General features: G+C 46.9%; 2 protein-coding genes across 10 annotated transcripts in view; one reads left to right on the plus strand and one right to left on the minus strand.

Annotated features, from left to right (window-relative positions):
• Positions 1-15,036, plus strand: part of TG (thyroglobulin) — a 269,572-nt gene that overhangs the window by 179,781 nt on the left and 74,755 nt on the right. The window lies entirely within an intron of this gene.
• Positions 1-15,036, minus strand: part of SLA (Src like adaptor) — a 66,526-nt gene that overhangs the window by 8,587 nt on the left and 42,903 nt on the right. For 2 of the 6 annotated variants that reach the window (XM_016959891.4, XM_016959890.4), the window contains 4 exons: positions 14,803-14,903; positions 5,511-5,610; positions 4,597-4,683; positions 2,501-2,604 (listed from right to left, as the gene is read on the minus strand). In XM_016959891.4, the coding sequence (XP_016815380.1) occupies positions 2,501-2,604; positions 4,597-4,683; positions 5,511-5,610; positions 14,803-14,863 (352 nt within the window). In that variant the 5' untranslated portion in view covers positions 14,864-14,903. The other 4 variants (XM_016959888.4, XM_063817391.1, XM_016959893.4 and 1 more) reach the window with 3 other exon arrangements.

Consider the following 15,036-nt stretch of genomic DNA (forward strand, 5'->3'; position numbering starts at 1 on the left):
TGTGTCAAAGCAGATATGTTCATCACATGGTCCTTACAGGTTTTCAGGAACACAGGTTTCATCCTCTTTGCTTTTTTTTTTTTTTTGAGTCTGGGTCTTGCTCTGTCACCCAGACTGGAGTGCAGTGGCGCCATCTCAGCTCACTGCAACCTCCATCTCCTGGGCTCAAGGGATCCTTCCACCTCAGCCTCCAGAGTAGCTGGGACTACAGGCATGCGCCACCATGCCCAGTTAATTCTTTTATTTTTTGTAGAGATGCGGTTTTGCTACATTGCCCAGGCTGGTCTCAAACTCCTGGACTCAAGTGATCCACCCACCTCGGCCTCCCAAAGTGCTGGGATTACAGGCCTGAGCTACCATGCCGGGCCTCATCCTCTTTGCTTTTTGAGGCAAACACATTTGGGGTGCTTCCACATCCTGAGGCCAAATGGAATGATTGTAGTTTGGTTGCAACCTGTAGCTCCAGGATCCATGGTCGTTTTTGACTCCTTCCCGAGTACTCTCCAAGATGTGATCCCTACTGTTTTTCTCTTTCAGCCCCTGTCCCACCAATGCTGCCACAGCACACATTTGAGGGAGTCCTTGCAGTTATGTCCCCTTTTCCTTTGTCTATACTCTCTCTGACTTATGCTTAGTCTTCTCAGAAATCTGGAGAAGCTGAGTCATCTTTCTGGGTATCCGTAAGAACCACGTGAAAGGCGGGTTATTGCTCCTTAAGCCTCGTTAGAGCAATGACCTGATATGGGTTGGTAAGAGTAGAACCGCGGCCATGTGCCTCGATTTCCTCAAATGCAAAATGAAAGAATTGGATGTAGGCCATGTTTCAGGGTCCTCTCTTGCTCTGGGGTTCCAGGAGTAGAAAACACCCAAGAGACAGAGGAGAAAGGGAGCTGATTGATTATTTGCTATCTCTGCTGGGCAGGGCTAAGCAATTGCCATGAAATCTCTATTAATTCTCAGAAAGATCATAGGAGGTATTGCCCCCAATTATTTTAAAGATGGGAAAACAGAGGCCTAGAGCCCCTATGGGATACGGCCAGAGGCATGGGGCTTGGAAATGCCACCCTGGGGTGTGACCCTTGTCCTCACACATCCCTCACAGTGCTCTAGGCCTGCCGTGAGTCAACCCAGCATGAGCCTTTCTGTAAGGTCAGCAGAACTGGGAGTGTGGTAAGCAGACCGAGGGTAGCAAGTGAAACACTGTCAGAGCTTTGCATACCCAAGGTGGGCCTGCCACACCCACCCAGCCCCAGCACAATGGCACATCTGCCTGATGACATCTTTATTTTTAGATGAGCTACGGCACCCACCCTGGGTTCTTCCTCCCTTTGGCCAGGCCAGCTTAGGAGTTTCTTTCTGAGTCAGGGCATCCTGCCTCCGGGGACCTCTAGGACAGGCACAGGATGTTTTGCTTTTGCATTGATCTTTCTGTACCCCAGCATATTTGGGTTTTTTAGAGAAAAGTTGATCGCGGATTTTTTTAAAATCATATATATGTGGTCCCTGCTTTCTGAAAGCAAGGCTGATGCTCATTTTGGTGAAGGGCTCTAGCACCAGGTGGCTTTGGCACTTATTAGGTGCATGGGAAGTACTCTCAGATAGTGTGTTTTCTCTTCTTTGATATTGAATGTACAAGAAGCAAGCCAAGAACTTGAAGATACCTTCTGAATTTTAAAAAAGTTATTATTATTATTCAGTCTGGGAAAACCCTAGCTGTTAAGTATTTGGGGATAAACACGGTACTCTCCTACTGTAAATCTCATGGTCTAGATCAGGGAGCTGAGGCTTAGAGAGAGAAGCAGTAACTTGGTAATTTGTAAGGCTAAAATTGGAACTTGGGACCCTTGCTTTGAATCATGACAAAGAGCTCACTCTATTTGTGTTTTTACTGTGGTACTTAATGCATATGATGCAAGGAAATTGTAATGCTAGTGATGACGGTGACTGTGTGAGAGGACACATGTGATTCTCTGAGCTGTCTGATTTAGTTACGGAGCACAGAGGAAACTGATATCGGGACTGTCTGTGCAGCAAGAGCAACACAAATATTATGACATTTGAATCTCACCACACCCTTACAAGGGAGAGGTGTTCTCTCCATTTCACAGATGAGAAAACTGAGTTCAGACAAATCAGTCACAGAGATTGAGAGCACAGCCCAGGCCCATACCAAAGGCCACATTCTATCTGCACAGCATGCTGCCTACACACTGCGTTCAGTTTTGTTCTCAGTTGCTGGAAAAATTTCCAGCAGGAGTCATCAGGCCTGATGTTGGCCAGGCCCGTGGCAGTGCCCAGCCGGCTCCCCACTGCCTGTCTCTAGTCCCCTTGCTTCCCCACTGGCCTCCCCAGCAGCGTGTGGGCTGCAGGGAGCTTAACTACATTGGATCAATTTGCATGGACGTAGGAGGAAGGAAAATGAAGCCATGTAATGAGTCAGCCAGGAGCAAAACATGCTTGTCTGCCCCGGACGGGGAAAGATGAGTTAGGGGCCACTCACCTTTCTTGGTCTCACTCTCTCTGATCATGAAGGAGCCGACCTTTGTGTCTGGCAGCTGCAGCAGCTCCTCGGCCTTGTCTCTGCCCAGGCCCTCAAACAGCCAGCTGGGAAGGAGGAAGACAGCCATTAGGATCCGGAACAAGCCCTCCCCCAGGAAAGGCAGGAATGCGCCACCCACCGTACTAAGCACCTGAAACCTAATCCTCACCTCAACCCACTAAGACAGGAAGCATCATCTCTCTTCCACAGATGAGAATACTGAAGGTTCCAGTGATTAAGTAGTTTGCTCAAGAAACCATGTCAGCCGTTGATAGAGTTAAAATTAGAATGCATTTTTCTGGGACATCCAATTCCATAACCACCACACTTCACTGCTGCTCTTCCTTTTATTTATGTATTTTTTTTTTTTGGAAATGGATTCCTGCTCTATCACCCAGACTAGAGAACAGTGGCGCGACCTTGGTTCACTGCATCCTCCACCTTCCAGGTTCAAGTGATTCTCCTGCCTCAGCCTCCCAAGTAGCTGGGATTACAGGCATGCACCACCACATCTGGCTACTTTTTGTGTTTTTAGTAGAAATGGGGATTCACCATGTTGGCTGGGCTGGTCTTGAACTCTTGACCTCAAGCCATCTACCTGCCTTGGACTTCCAAAGTGCTGGGATTACAGGCGTGAGCTACCATGCTCAGCCCTGCTCTTCCTATTTGATATGTTCAGGGGTGTGATCACCTCTGTTGGACTGGTAGCCTCATAGGGTCATAATTATGTCACTCCTCCTGGTTCCTTACTACCCCCAGCTCATGCCAGCTGCAGCCTCACATCTTCAGCATGAAGGCATTGATGCATGCTTGCTAATGAATGAATGGCTCCAGGGCAAGCAGCTGATGTAGAAGAGTCACGTGACTCCCATCTCTTTCAGAACGTGACTCCCACCTCTTTCAGAACGTGACTCCCATGGCAGCTCCTGCTTCAGTTTTGTTTACCTTCATCATCCTAAGCATGGAAATGGCATCTGGTATTCACAATTAAGATCATGAATACTAAAATTAAACTCGCAGAATTCCAGTCTTCAAAGGATTCGGGTGGTTATCTCTGTTTTGCAAGATGAGCATGTGGCATGTAGAGTCCTCTGGACATGAAGAAGTAACTTAGTGTTTATCAATGGATGCCTCCTTCTTTCTTTTCCATTTCCAATATGCTGTGCATTTCTTTGCCAACTTCCAGCTTCCGTAACTTGACAGATGAGGATAATGTAACTCCAGGAGGTGAAGCGACTTTTACAGGACCCTCACATGGAAGGAAGGAAGCCAAGATTTGTGCCCAGGTGTGCAGTGCTCCAAAGCCACCCAGGAGGCTGCAGAGGCCTCACTGGCACGACTACAGGAGAAAGCAGGGTGCTTATTTTCTTATCTGTTGAGCCTAGTTTTCTAAGATATCTCTTGTTTATCTTACCCATTTTTCAAGGAAGACACATAAGCATTTTTGGCAGTAAGGATTCTGTGTGTTTCTGGATAGGCATTTGATTCGAATATAGCTAATATTTATCGAGTGCTTACTGTAATGCCTGGCATTGCTCCAAGAACTATACATGTATCATTACATCTTATTCTCCTAACAACCCTACACTTTGATCATATTATCATATATTATTATCCCTGTCGTTCTATGTTATGATCTCTACTTGACAGGTGAGGAAAGGGAACTGATGCATAAAAAGCTTATTCACTGGCATACAGCCAGTAAGTGACAGAGGCAGGATTTGAACCTAGACACACTGACTTCTAGTCTCTGCACTGTGCTGTGCCCTCCCATAACATTTCCCAGCTGTTTACCACTCTGTGCCAGGAGCACCATGTTAGAGCTGAAAGGTCCAACTTCCTTCATTTTACTGAGGGAGAAGTTGAGTCCCAGAGAGCAGAAGAGATAAGTTAGCCGAAGGTTGCTCCTTTCCTTATTGACTGGGTTGGGAGCAGGACTATCTCTTCTTGACCCAGTGCCTTCCTTACCACTATGAATGCTGGAATCTTTGTTCCACCTTATGAGTCACCAGCATACGCATCATGCTTAAGTGCTGCCATTTGAGAAATGTACTCACCCATGGTAAACTCTGGCCACACATATTCCAGGGATGTAACTCTCACGACCAGTGCTAAGAGAAATAGCTTTCCACCAGCCCCCTTCACTGTAAGAACAAGAACAGAGAAGAACACAGAGATAGGTAAATAGCAAAACCAAAGGATGAATGAACAGAGTAATCAGATTTAACCCAGGACAGGTTGGAACATTCCTCTTTTAAGATCTGTCACTGGCCACGTTAACCCATATTTCGTCATCTGAAAATTTACTTTTTAAAGTATATGTGTCCAGTGGATAGCCCTCCATTGCAAGCCATCTGGTAAACCCTCCCATGTGCTAGAAATAGCTGCTTTTCAAGGATTAGCAGCTAATGTTCCCAACTGTTGGAGGCTTTTTAAAAATAAATGTTTACTATGTTGATTTATACTCTGCAGTATAGCCAAAGATAGTTTCATATATCTGCATCAATGAAGATCTAAATAAAAGGGGCTTAGAACTCCTGTCACGTTCTATAGCCCATATTGAATCAGACTGCAGAGGTAAGAGGAGAGAAGGCAAATTTTTGTTTTTTCTCATCCGAAGGGTTTCCAGACCCTGGGGGCTGCCTTCCCGGTCTTCATTCCTACATAGCATCAACACTGCACGTGTGGTGGGAGATAAGAAGAATATGAGAAGAGGCTGGATCATAAAGGATCTCAAAAGCCAAGTTAAGGAATTTAAATTTGATCTACCAGGCAGTGGGGAGCTATGGAAGGTTCTAGAGCACTGGCCACATTAAAGAGGAGGGTTGCAGTATGGGTCAAATTTCTCACCTCATAATAGGACCAGGACTCATGTGGAGCTAGACCACTCCAGCTAACAATCAAATACTTTTCTCCCAAACCAAGTTTATCCTGCTTTGAAGATTGCACAAGTTTTGGAGAGCTGACTCACTCAGAAATCACACGCAGTTTCTCCCCTCGGCGGAATATCGGGGGGCTAATGTCAGGAGACGGGTAGTCACTTAGCACGGCAAGGAAGTCGCTATCCAGTCCTGGGGAAACAAAGGCAAGGGGGAAGGGGGCAAGGTGCTTTTTATTCACAAGGAGCTTAAAGGTAGACTTGGGAGGGAGGGTATGAAGATGAGATTTTCCAGCAGGAAATACCTTTCTTGTTTTGAACCACCAATTTACAGCAAGGTCCTCTCTTCGGAGATGGCTCTGCAGGGTGTGCGTACGAGCCCTGAGGGTCAGGTGACATGCTCCTATTCTTAAGCCTGCCTTGGCCCTCATGTTCTCATCTGAGAAATGGGATCCAAAGGCTGTGAGATGAGTCATGGGGTCTGGCTTCAGCGCCTGTTCCGAGTCTACTAGCCTCACCCTCTCCATCTTTAAAATGGGACTAATACTACCTCATTCCAGGGTCCTTAGGAGAGGAGATGAGAGTATGTTACACCACATGCGTTCACATAAGTTGCTATAAAAACACCCCTTCTCATTACCAATGCCTCGGGTGTCCACTCTGGGACTCAGAGTTGTTATATCTATGACATTTTTGGGGAAGGGGTGTGAGGCAAAATGAGTTCTGAGGACCCATTAGGACCATGAGGCAGTAACTCTGAGGTTAAACAAAATACTTATTTCTTGCAGAATATAAGGCCCCACGCTGGGCATTTATTTAATAGGGACATTTGTTGAGGGTGGGGGTGGTGGAAGAAAAATTTAGTACTTTTCCTAATAGTGTATTGAAAGGAATTCTGGTGAAGTTTTGAAAAGGAAAGAGGGCTGTCTGGTTCCTGACTGTAGAGGAGAGACAGTGATTTTGCTTTTTGACACTGAGCGATACATCTGCTTCTATCCTTAGTGATTTGATGTAATTCAGATGCATGAGATGCAGGGTAATATTTGGATACATTTTCGGGGGAAATAACAAGATGTCTTCTGTATCAGCAAATACAGTTATTATTTGCTATGACTTTCATCACTCCACCTGCTGGCTGGGACTTTGAACTTAAAATTCTGGGTAACATCACCTGTTCATTCATTCGGCAACTACTTACTGAGCACCTGTCGTAAGCAGCATAGGTGAGAAAAGCAAGCCCATTCTTGCTGCTTTCATGGAGCTCATGTTCTACAGGATACATAAATAGTCATGGGAGGAACTGTTCCCTGGTTCGCTCACCCCAAGATCTGGAGAAATCCCAGTACTCAGGCATGTGGGCTTTGGGGCCCAAACAAGCCACTTTCTAGGATCCACACGCCTCTAGATCCTGCCTCTTACAACTCATATGTCTTGCAGCCTCCGAGTCATAAGCCTCTTGGGCAGACTAAGTCTAAAGAGATATTAAATACTAGAATGAGTGAGAAAGATGAGTGAGGTTTTGGGTAAAGGTTATGCTTATCGATTGATAAATAAATTAGAAACAAGTAATCACGGTGGAACAGTGCAGTCAAATGTATTGTTCATTTGGGGAAGCTGAGTCCCTGACAATAAGCCATGTAAAAGCAAGAGTTTCTGGGTGTGAGACAGAAGCCAAGAGTGATCTTTAGTGGCTTTACAATATGGAAAGGGATCAGGGCTTTTGAGAAACAGTCGTGTCGGGACGTAAAAGGGCTGGCCCAGCCAGACCTCTGACCTGTCCTGCTGCAGACCTTCCCCAAACCTGTGGGGGCAGCTCCCTCACATTCTGCTTTGCTGAATTCAAAAAACGGATTCTTCCCTGTGTAGCTTTGACTCCACCCCAGTAAGTAGAGGCAGCATTACAGTTGTGTTAAGTTTGAAGCCAGAAGTCCTAAGTTCTCACAAAGGGCAGGTTCACATTTGGCAGGGCATAAAGCTTAAGCAAATTTGGCAGTCCTCTTTAAGAAAAAAATACACAATTGCAAATACAAAATGAAGGACAGACCCCAGCAAGGTGCTGTACCAGCAAGGGGGTCTCAGGCGTATGATTTGTTTGGCTTCCTGGCAAATCTGCCCAGAAGCTGAGGCTGACTTTGCCACTCACTGAGTGGGACGCCTCCTTCTCCTCTTGGGCCTGGGTTTCCTAGTCTGGAAAATGAGAGGTTGAAAAACACCTTCAAGATGGAAATCTATCTTCCTGGACTAATGGCCCCCACATATGAATGGGCCGTTTATTAACATGGCACTGTGCTGCCTCGGCTACATGTGATGGGCCTTTCTCCAACTTGCCAGGCACCCTGGTTCGCAGAGCCTCCGGATAGGCTGTTCCCTCTGCCTGGAACACACCCTGCTCTTCCCTCCTTCACCGCTCCCACCTTTGTCAACTCTAAACTCACCTCTACAGAGGCTCCAGAGGAGGCTCAGCCTTCCTGCTGTACTAATTCTTCCTCTTGGCCCCTAAGATTTTCCTCTGAAGCGGTTACCCCAGGTTGCATTTTCCCATTTGTGTGACTGTCAGGGGAATGCCCATCTCTCCCCACCCCCGGCTGTGAGTTCTGGGAGGGCAGAATACTGGTGTCTTCTGTGTCTGTAGCCTGTGCCACACCTGTTTTACAAAGGATGCTCAAAGCAGGCTTACTGAATGTGCAGAGCGGTCCCTGTGCTGCAATGCCCCTTAAATACAGCTGTCAAGCTGCAGTTTTAAAGCAGATCCAGGCAGAAGGAAACCTGATTTGTGGGAGGCAGCTGGGTAGGTGGCCATTGTGGAACCAGCCCCTTGCGAAAAACATGTTGAAATGGGGAGGCACAGTGTGTGTTCTCTGTGACAATAATAGAACCTTGAGGTAGATGGTGTGTCTACAGAGGGGTTTGAGGTTTGATATCAAATTCAAGATTAAGACTGTGGAACAGAACAATTGTCTTTCCTAACATTAAAAACAAAAACCAACAGAAACAAAAACAAAAGCAAAATCCCATTATAAAAACCACTGTTCCAATGAGGGAAAGGGAGGCTTAGAGTGTTGGAGAGTTTCAATTTCACAATAACAAAGTTAAGTTTCCTGTGGAATTTCCGTAATAGTGATGTTTTGATAGCTATGGCACTTAAACATCACTGAGGAAACTTTACATCTGGGCTTTTGCTTAAGGGTCAGATAACCTGTGCCTGATCCTTTGCAAGAGATTTCACCTCTCTTTATCATCACCATTAGCCAAACGGGACAAAGTCACTGGGAAGGTATTACAGTTTGGCTTGTACTTCTGTGGGGCAGGGTGGCCATTTTAAGCAAGGCCTGGTGCCAGGATCCCTTCAAAGTCTTCCCTGAGCTTTGGTTGCTACAGAAAAATAAACGCAATGTAGGAAATTTAAGTTTGTTGGTAAAGGTGAAACATATTATCATCTACTCCTAGAACTCCTTAGCTTTATGGAGAGCTCAGCGTTTGAATTCAAGCAGAGATAAATGAGTGAGGCAGAGAAGAGGAGAGTTGAGGAAGTCAGTGGAATTATTGCAGACTTAAGATAAGGAAACAAATTAAGTGAAGACATATGCACTGCGCATGAAAGAAGAAACCCAGAGAGAATTTTCGGGAAAGAGAATGGGGCTTTGAAACCAATCAGAACTGGCTTACATCCCACCTCCGCCACTACATAGTGATGCGATTTGGGGGGAGATTTATTTTTAACTAATCTGAGCTTGATTTCTTTGTGAATAAAAAGGGAAATTGCCAAAATTTGCCTCATAGGATTGAGTGAAGGATTCAGGATGCATTGCATTTTAGGGCCTGCCTTAGTAAGTGGAAGCTAATATTATTTTCATGGAGAGCAGGGTCACCAGACCATAACTCAAGACCAGTGTTAGCCAATAACTTTCTAAAATTTGCAAACTAGTAGTGTAAACTTGATAATTTCTTACTCTCTAAAAATGAACTCCACTTGGTGAGAACAGAAGATGAAATTCAAAAGACCAAATATTTGCTGATAGCTCAACTTAAGAATGAGTCAGGTTGAACAAAATGTACAAAAGTGTAAAATAGGAAACGAATCCACAAAAGGGAGGGACCCAGGAAAGCCTTACGGGACTTAGTCAAGAGAGGACAGGCCCTTTTGTAAATTGTCATTCTTTGGTGCTGCATGACCATTTCTTTTTAAATGCTGAGAACATTCTCAGTCACTCCCACTTATAACTGTCTAATAAAACTAGTCGTTTGTCACTTCCAGTGCCCTGCCCAGCCCTACAGAAAATACGTGATTATTTAAGGGTGAAGAAGCCAAAGCTGGGAGAGTTTTAGTCACCTATCTAGGGGAAAGTGTGAAGATTTCAAAGCCCAGGGTCCTTCACGGAGCCACACGGCTCTCCTTGGCACTTAATCTTCAAGCTCTCCTCAGCCCACACTTGACCCTTAACAGGGGAGACAAAGGCAGACTCCAGGTAAGTTGTCAGGGTTAGCATAAGCAGCTCAGGGCAACTGGTGGGTAGGGAGCTGTACAGCCCAGGGATTGTAGCCTCTTGTTTTGCATTTCCTGGAGTCATGCCTAAACTCATGGTCTCCTCAGGGGTCAAAGCAGGCCTGACTTTCAGTGTCATCTTCAGGACACACACACGCACACACACACACACACACACAGGATTATACATGCAACTAACCAATCACACAGAGCTGGGCCATCTAGCCTGGTAGAAGGTCTGCCGAGTTCTGTGGGTCACCATGAACCAGGCTTGTGAGCCCTCTTAGTCATATGTAAAGGGCTGTGTTTGAGACCCGGTAGCCCACAAAGCTCTTTTCTGCCCAAGCCTTGGTTTTTCCGTATGTTAGTGGGGACAGATTGGAACTATACAGACCTTGAGGCTTTTCAGGGTCAGTCTCAACTCTCTTAGATGCTAGAGGGATATAGGCAGGGCTAGCACAGAACAGAAGCAAGAAATAGTCAAAATGAATATTTTGGACTGCATAGACTCAGAATGTGCTTTACTTGGGCACCCAGGGCTTCTCAGACTTCAGTTGTTTTCATTCCACCATTCCCTTCCTCCCCCTCCTCATCACCAGCAGCAGCGGCAGCAGCAGCAGCAGGGCACACAGCTCTGGGGGGAATCAGGCACTGGGCTGTGGTGGTACCGAGGTTACCCCTGAAGTCCTCACGCCTCCCTGTGAGGTTGATAGATTGAAACTACCTTATTTTGAGTATGAGGAAATAGAGGCACAGTGAGGTCCAGAGACCACCCAAGAGCACACACCTAGGAAGCTGAGTGCCAGGTTTCAAAACCGGGTCTCCTTGGGCAGGGCAGGGCATGGCTGTGTTTGAACCACTCAGGTCTCCTTTGTCATAGTTGACAGCACTGGTTACTTGATAATGTCTTTTTAAAAATTAATTTACTTAAAAAAACTTGAGTGCTATTCTAAGCAATGTGACATCATGGATTTCTTGGGCTAGTTATATATTTTATGATGTTCATCAATGTACAATGATGTAAAAGTTGAATGATCAAGTTCCGCCTAAGACCATCTCATGTACCAGCAGCGAGGTTAGATGCAAATAGAAAAAAGGGATCTGGTCCAAGATTTGACACGGATTCACTGTCTGTGGGACCCCTTGCTAGGGCACTTGAATATCTGGGTCATTAAATCTGGTGGCCAGGCACATTCTCATTCATTCGAGACGAGCCCATCCTCTTCCAGAGCATGCGGGCTTCTTGAAACCCTGTCCTTTCCAGGCACACACTGAGGTGGGGAGAGGGACCCTGGAGTCAGACCACCTGGCTTTGAATCCCAGCTGTCTCCTCTGAGCTGTATGGCCTAAGGCAAGTCATTTAAGCTTCTTGTACCTCAGATTCTCCAACTGCAAAACGCAGATGATAATAGGCAGAAGCCTCGTGGGGCTGTGAGAATCGAGTCTGCATATGTAAAGCACTGGGCACTGTGTCTGGAGGCTGTGAGCACCAAGCGGCTCTAATCATTCCCGTTTTACAAAGGAGGGCAGAGAGACTAAGGAGATAAACTCTTTCTCATCTCTCGTTGTGTATCAGTGCAGGGGCAGGACTAAAAGCTGGTCTGTGGTCTGCAAGCTTTAGGGGTTACAGAGTCCCCAGGGACTCCTAGGAAATTCAGCTGGCGGCTACCTTCCACCATCCCCAGGTTCTGATTGGTAGGCCTGGGGTGGGACCCAGGAATCTGCATTTCAATTACTTCCCAGGGGATTCTGATGCAGGTGGTGCGAAGACCACTTACTGAGAAGCTGCAAGCTGGGTTTGAGAGGTCCCTACCTCCTTCTTCCTTCCCCGAGCCCCACCCGCCCCCTTCTTTCCACTGGGCAACTATGTAAACAGCATTATTTCTACCCTTGCACGGACAGAAAGGGGTCTGTGCTGCTGCCTCTGTTGGTGCCTCTTCAGGTCAGGGTGATAAGAAGAGAAGGAACAAAGAGGGGGAAAAGATCACAGCAGAGAGACAGAATGCTCATTTTAAGGTGGAAATATGCCATTTCCTGACCACAGCGGGACTTCCCTAGGTTGTATTAAAAAATCCTGTACTGCCCATGTCTGGTACAGAAGTATGTATAGAATTGTAGAGAAAATGAACACTTTGGGATGATTTGAAAGCAAATTACAGAACTACCAGTTTCACCACTTTAAAACTTTTGGGGAATGGCCATTTAGATATAGCCTGGTGCAGTCAGGTAACCCCAAACAGAGTTTTTAAAAGTTTCCACACCCTTCTTTGCTGGTGCCTGCACTGCATCATGCTGTCGCTGTGAGGGGGGACTTGTTCCAGATCTCTGGGGCAGGCCAAGTGACTCACCTAAAGTCACACAGCTTCCACGGAACATTACTGGAAGCTCAGTGAGGGCCTTCTGCCTCTGAAACTTGCTCTATTTCCCTCAAGCCCTGCTTCCTTTTGTAGGTTTAAGACATTAGTTCCTGAGAAATTGACTAATCAAGAATATTCTGGAAATCTTAGTTTAGCAAAAAAAACAAAAAACAAAAAACAAAAAAAGAAAACAAACAAACAAACAAACAAACAAAAAAAACAAACAAAAAAAACAGATGGGTAAAGCCATGTTCCAAGGCATTCACTGTCCTGGCTTGGGAGAAGAATGATCTCCCAAAAGCTCAGAAAACATGGTTGTCTAAAAGTGTCCAGGCTGGCCTCTGGGTGATCCTTGTGCACGGCCAGGGTCTGTGGAGGGTCTGTGGTGCCTCTCTGGCACTGAAGCTAATGTGGGAGCTGGCTCTAATTGCACATTGGCCTAAAGCAACCAGCAAGACCTGCACCGTCTCCTAGGTTACTTGTTTGAGGGTAACCGGATGAGCAGCCATAGGAGCTTGAGCTGAGTAGCAGCTCATTCCATAAAAACCCTGACCCTGTGCATGAGGCAGATAGGGACTACTTAACACGGCATCACTGCACTGCCTTCCCCTCCCTTACTCAAGTAGGTAGAAAAGAAAAGAGGAAACAACGTTAGGACCAATGATCGGGGGAACGTTTCAGGGCTGGGGGTTGGAAAAGCAGCCCACCAGCGCTTGATGTGGTTGCCTGGATCACAAACGGGGTATGACCAGGGGAATTCTCTTCACCAGGGGGTGGAGGGGTGGGGAGACCCCTCTCTCTATGTCTGTTCTAGAGGTGACCTCCCACCTACATAATGGAACAAAATCAACTTATTTCATGACGATTTGCATTGAAAAGTTGAAGGCAAATGAGCAAGCTTTGGAGACTGATGTTTTCATGAGGTTCGCTCAAGCATGCTGCCCCCTCTGCCCCAGGCTGAGAGGTGACGACCCAAGATGGGTTCGGTGGGTGGGTGCCTCCCCAGCCTGCCTGGGCTCAGGGCCCTGCGGTGTCAGTTTTCTAGCAGTGGTTATGACCGAGGAGGAGGCTGTGGCCAAAGCCAGTTTGGAGAGGATGAGAAAGAGCCCGGCATTCTCCTGACAGCAGCAGCAGCTCAGCCGCCCTGCACGTTGCACACTGTTCTGAGTGTGGCATGGGAGGTAGAGGGCTGCTGTCCGCAGGGCCCTGAGAGCACATGCTCTGTTCCACCTTGTCACCTGGTTCCACCTCCTTGGTCCTGGGGAATATTCTTTTTGTTTATCCCTCTTGCATTTGGCTTGAGAAGGAGAGTTACTTCACTAGATAAATAAGAGCACTAGGATTGTTCTGCATCTGACTTGAAAGGGGTGTGGGGTGGCTGGGTCTTGGCATGCTGGCTTGGGGGCATCAGAGGCCATCAGACCACACAAGCTGGGCCTGTCCATTTTGGAAGCAGTGAGAAGGCTCCTTTGTGAGGGAGCCACAGAAGTCATGAAATGTGCAGTACCTGGAGGCAGCGCAGGAACCTGGCTCAGTCCACTTCCCTGTCAGGCTCGGCAGACAGGGCAGCCATCTGCGCCAGTGAACTCCGCCCAGGGCGGTGCTGCAGGGGCTGCTGGGAACCATGTGTGGTCACCCCTGCTAGGAGATGGGACACCAGGCCCCAAATGCTACCATGTAAGGTGGGAAGCAGAAGTGTTCCAAGGTGCCCCCTGGCTTCCCTAACCGTCCCTTTCCCAAGACCCCACAATATGAGAATTATGGACTAGGAATCTGAGGAAATAAAGGTCAGGCCATTAGAAGGGGCCAGCATAGCTGAGTCCACAGCATGGTGGATTTGATGTTCAGCCTTTTCCCTTTGTTCACTGGTGTTCCCTCCCAGGCCTCTGACCAGTTGCTGAGGGACTCTTTGTAGCTTTGGGAGTCTAACCAAACCTGACATCTCTCCAAAAAGCTGACTTTGGTCATCACTGATTAACCTGCAATATTAGGCTCTTCCCCTGAGAATGCTTATCACCTTGCAATCCCACCAATGGGACATAAGGTTTCCTTTGTTTTCAGGAAGATGTCACAGGACGGTGCCTAGCTTAGAAAAGTAACACAGATCCAGCTCTTGCGGGGCTAAGTATAAGGATAATATTATATTATGGGCTGCCAGAGTTTGGTAAACAGGAGTCTAGGTTTCAGAATCGGATGGGCCTGGATTGGAAATTTATCAGCAAATGCCCAGTGATGTGGATCCCATTCCCTTTGTGAGGCTCAGTCTCCCTACCTGGAAAATAAAGCGATTAAACCAGCTGATCTTGGAAATCCATCTCAAAATGCCAAAGATTTGACACCCTTCAGGTGCGCCACGCACCCAATTCTTTTCATCTTTTAATTATGAAATATTTGAACCACAAACAAAACTAGAGAGACAGATATAATGAGCCCTTCGGTACCCATTGCCCCGTTTAAGTAGTTACCGGCATCCACCACCGCCCAGTCTTTACCACAGGCTCTTGTAGCACAGACTTAAGCATCTCACCAGAGAAGCCAGACTTACCCTCCGGGTTGGGCAGGGGCCTCTCGGCAGGCGCAGGGGTGGATTTCATGCTGTTTCCCATTTCTTTCTTTTTCCCTGGGGCCGCTGATGATGCCCAGAGCCTGTGGTATAGGAGACAGACGGGGAAAGTCAACCGTGCCCTGAGCCCTCCAAGTGGAGAATGACCCAGTTTAGAGAGCATCGTGCATCATTTTTCTGGCAGCTTGCTTCTTGAAAGGCGGCTGTTTATATGTG

The sequence above is a fragment of the Pan troglodytes genome, chromosome 7 (assembly GCF_028858775.2).
Source record: "Pan troglodytes isolate AG18354 chromosome 7, NHGRI_mPanTro3-v2.0_pri, whole genome shotgun sequence".
Taxonomy (NCBI): Eukaryota; Metazoa; Chordata; class Mammalia; order Primates; family Hominidae; genus Pan; species Pan troglodytes.